The 4188-nt window shown below is 38.3% G+C and overlaps 1 protein-coding gene across 1 annotated transcript in view; it reads left to right on the forward strand.

Moving 5' to 3' along the window:
* slc35b3 (solute carrier family 35 member B3) overlaps positions 1–1864 on the forward strand; it is an 11828-nt gene extending 9964 nt beyond the window's left edge. Inside the window, exon 10 of the mRNA XM_014008511.1 lies at positions 833–1864. Coding sequence (XP_013863965.1) covers positions 833–974 — 142 coding nt within the window. The 3' untranslated portion in view covers positions 975–1864. The remainder of the gene's footprint in view (positions 1–832) is intronic.
* The last annotated feature ends 2324 nt before the right edge of the window (positions 1865–4188 follow it).

The following is a 4188-nucleotide window of genomic DNA, read 5'->3' on the forward strand; positions in this document are numbered from 1 at the left end:
GTTCTGGCCATTAGATGTAGCTCGTCTGTGTTGGGACATTCTTTTGAACAGTGGCTGCTTTGGTCCAGAAGACCTATACAATTTTTTTCTTTATGATTTTTTTACCTGGATTACTGAGATGCATCAGGACAAATGATACATTGTTAAGGCATTTATTCAATATATTTTGACAAACTGCAATTTTTGTTAACATTTTAGTCAAAACAGTATTTGCCTATTTCTCCATATACCACTTTTGGACTTAATCCTCGTTTCGATGTGACGGGTCACAATTATTCAGCCCCCACCCCCACCCACGGAGTCAATACTTTTTAGAAACCCCTTTTTAAGGTTTGTCTTTACTAACTTTCCATGTCTAGAGACTTACTGTTTTTGTTCTATTATTGTTTGAAAGAAAGCTCAAATTCAGTCAGATTGGATGCAGAGCACCTGTAAATAATGAATTTCAAGTATTGCACAGATTTTCAGATGGATTTAGGTCTGGACTTGGATTTAAACCTCTCCATTGTAGCTCTGTCTGGATTCTGTTGTTTTCCTGCTGGAAGGTGAACCTCCGCCCTACTCTAAAGTCAAACCGACACAAACTACAGAAGATAAATCCCTTTATATGTTAAATAAATAAATGTATATTAAAAATAAAATCATCATTCTTTCTTCAGTTCTAAATTTGACACTATTTTTGCATTGATCTAACACGTAAAATCCCAAATGTTTGACGCTGTAACGTGACAGATCAAAGTTCAATGATTGGAAAAGCGTTTACCTTCACATTAGCAATAATGAGTGTTTTTCTGATAAAATTTGTAACTTTATCCCTTTTTGCTCTTTTCAGGTACATCTGGGGTGGCCTTCTGGTTCTCTTCGGCATCTTTTTGAATGTTTACAGCAAAAACAAGGACAAAATGAAGCTCCCCTCGATCAGGGGCTGGCTGCTGACACGGAAGAAAGTCAGATTTCTTTCAGAAGACGTATAGAAGCCCCTCCCTCCTCCCCGCCCCCAATAAATGTGGCACAATCCTGCACGGGCAGGCTGCTCGGGTCTGCTTCAGGTGTAGCGTCGGCCCWCGTTTTACGGGGAGATGTGCTGAAACGTGCCTGAGCTACGGGGGCTACATCACCACCGTTATTGAGCCAAGGATGGGTATTACAGGGTCCGACCTCCTATCAGCCTTACTAACAGCTGACGTGATTAAACTGGATCAGGGTGTTGCTGGGTCCTGTCTAGATCTACCACTGGTTAGCTGAGAGCACTGTATCAGCAGTGAAATGACGGGGGGGAATGTTTTTTTGTTTGTTTGTTTAGTTTTTTTAAAGGGAATCATTTCCCTGTGGGGTTCTTTTGAAGCAACGCTTTAAAGCCCACACAGAAACATTCCTTACATAAAGTAAAACACCGAGGACATCTGAGTCTCTCTGAAGGGAAACCAGCTCCTTAGCCAACCAAAATGCAGAGTTTTGCACTGGAATCAACTCTTAACACTTTTGAGTGTTTGGGAGGGAAAAAAATCTTTAGAAGGAAGAAATGCAAAGAAATGCATTAATTAATGTGACTAAAATGATTGTCACCCASCCTGTGAGGGGAAAATACATTTTTGATAAAAAGCTTATTGGCCCCCTGCATGTGCCAGAGAGATGGGTGAAAAAATATCGTTTTACATAATAATTGTCTTTACAGAAGTGTCTTTCAGAGTTTATTGGTAATTTAAAAGAAATATCAGCGCGTGGTCATGTGGTTACAAATCTAAAGGAATGTGTAATCATTCGTTTCTCTGTACAGCAACTGCCATGATTTGTTAACCACATTTCTGGGTGAGAGGGTACATCTCTTTTTACAATAAAAGTATGTATTTAGTAATTATGGTGATTTGTGTTTGTGTGTGCGCTTTGTCGGCCAACACTTCCTCGCTCCCCATGCACTGCTTCAGAGAAGAGCTGAAATGGTGCCAAAATCTATCTGCTTGTGTGTTTATCCATCTACTGGCCTTAGGCGTGTTTGATTAGGAGTCCTGAAAAAAGATAGCAGAAAATAAACAGCAGCTTTTACCGAATGTAAGCTGCTCTATTAATTTGGAGACATTTTGCAGGTGTGTCAGTTATGAATGTGTATTTAAAGCGTCTAAACATTGGTGTTGAAGTTTATCACCAGCTGCCGTAAAGCAAAGTGGGATGATGGTATTCTAGTGGATTTAGAAATCACATGAACCTCTAAAGGTTTTAAYAAAGCTTGCAATTTAATTGTTAAATGTACAACTAATTCCACTTTGAACCCAACCCAATTTCAAACACAACAGCTAATTAATCTTTTAAAAAAGAAAACAGTAAAATGATTATAATCCCATTAATTTGACAGATACTGAGCTAAACTGGTAGTGGTTGAGACCAGGGCTGGCCTGTGGCATAGGCAGTGTAGGCAAATGCTAAGGGTGATATCTATCTAGGGGGTACTATGGGGGTCAAAAGAAGATATTTCACAACTTTTTGTCAGAGTTGATTTAGTCTATAGATTAACCACTAAGGTTTATGAATGTAACTTGTTTTGCTTTACATGAGGTATTATACGGTGCAGAGGATATTTCACGATAAAAGTATCATATGATGCAGTCAAGACTAACTACTGGTGCTCAGTGTTGTAGGGGTAACCCTGGTGAAATAAACATTTCTATTTTTTTTTGTCTTTGATTTTGCTTTTACACTTATAAGAAGAAAGTCATTTTAAAGTTTGTTTCTATTTTCTTTAAGTGAATAGGACAATATGTTCTATATGTTTTATTTCATTTAATCTTCTATTAGAGGTTATAGTCAACATATCATTACTCAAAGTTTTATTGAATTAATCTATGTATCTCTCTTTATTCCAGAGTTTAACACTGTGAAGAAAAAAAGAGTTGAAATGTGTTTTACTGTTTTTTCTTAGTACTGGTTTATTAATCATGGTTTTATCATTTTTCTTAATTGATTTAATGATTAATTATTGTGTACTATTAATTTTACTATTAATCCATCTGTGCAAAGTGGATTGTTCTGATTTATAACCTTAGGTGAAGTGATTTATAAGACACAGTTTAGTCTGTCTATTCAGACTTCCAAGGTCTTTGCTGATAACAACACCAGCTGGCCGCGCCAGTGTGAGAAAAACAGATTGTTTTCTTCTCACTCTTTTTTTTCCTCTCAAAGAACTAACTTTCTGTTCACACAGTTAACAGTTGTTCTTGTCTGTCATTGGAGGAAGGATGGTTCTGACTGGGTCTCTCTCTGAGGAGTGCGTGTCCGTCTGGGCACCTGTCTGGATGAAGTCTGAATGTCACTAACCTAATTTTACTACCGAGAAGCAAGCGACTGATACCAGCGCCGGGAGCCCGCTGAGGCTCGTTAGGGGTGAGACAAGGGCTTCTCAACCCCCTGCTGTCATGAGGACAGTATCCATCCTGCGGACTTCATGAGGCTGTCACTCACAAACCGTCTACCTGCCTGTGGGCTCTGTCTGAAGACAGAAGTAAATGAAAACAAAAGAATAATGGAGGTTTCACTTATCTCAGATAAAGTTCAGGTTAAAGTCTGTTTCTCAGTGCTCTACCTTCTTAAAACAGATTTTATGTTAATCCTTGAATTTAGTCAAATGCTCTGCAAATGGTTGAAAAATGCAGTTGTAATTAGATGTTTCACTAAATTTTCCAGATGAGTATACCCCTGGACCCCCCTAGAACTGCTTCACTCCACATCTGCTGGTTAATATGAACATATGTTCCTCTTGAGATAGACCTCTTGTATTCTGTTCCAAATTAATCATTAAATGATTTCACTGGACAAACTAAAAGGTAAAATCAAAGAATAMACTAACTCGGTATTTGAATGTATATAAATTACACTAAGGATTCACCTATGAATCCTGCCCAGGGCACCAAATTGGCTCGGGCCGGTCCTGGCTGAGACTGATCCCCATCACAAGGTCTGAGCAAAAGGGTAACAACTTTGTCATTTAGTTCAAAACTCAGACATGAATGACAATCATATCCATTCCTTCAAATAACCCTTTAATATTTATCCAGAACTCAAAATCCTACTTTTGGTTAAGTCTATACTCTTTAACACAATGGGCCTCATGCAAGAACATGTTCATATTCTTATCCTAAATTTCTCTTACTTTTGTTCGTACAAAGGGTTCGTACGAACTAGGGCTGTGTATTGGCA

Source organism: Austrofundulus limnaeus, unplaced genomic scaffold (genome assembly GCF_001266775.1).
Source record: "Austrofundulus limnaeus strain Quisiro unplaced genomic scaffold, Austrofundulus_limnaeus-1.0 Scaffold50, whole genome shotgun sequence".
Classification (NCBI taxonomy): Eukaryota; Metazoa; Chordata; class Actinopteri; order Cyprinodontiformes; family Rivulidae; genus Austrofundulus; species Austrofundulus limnaeus.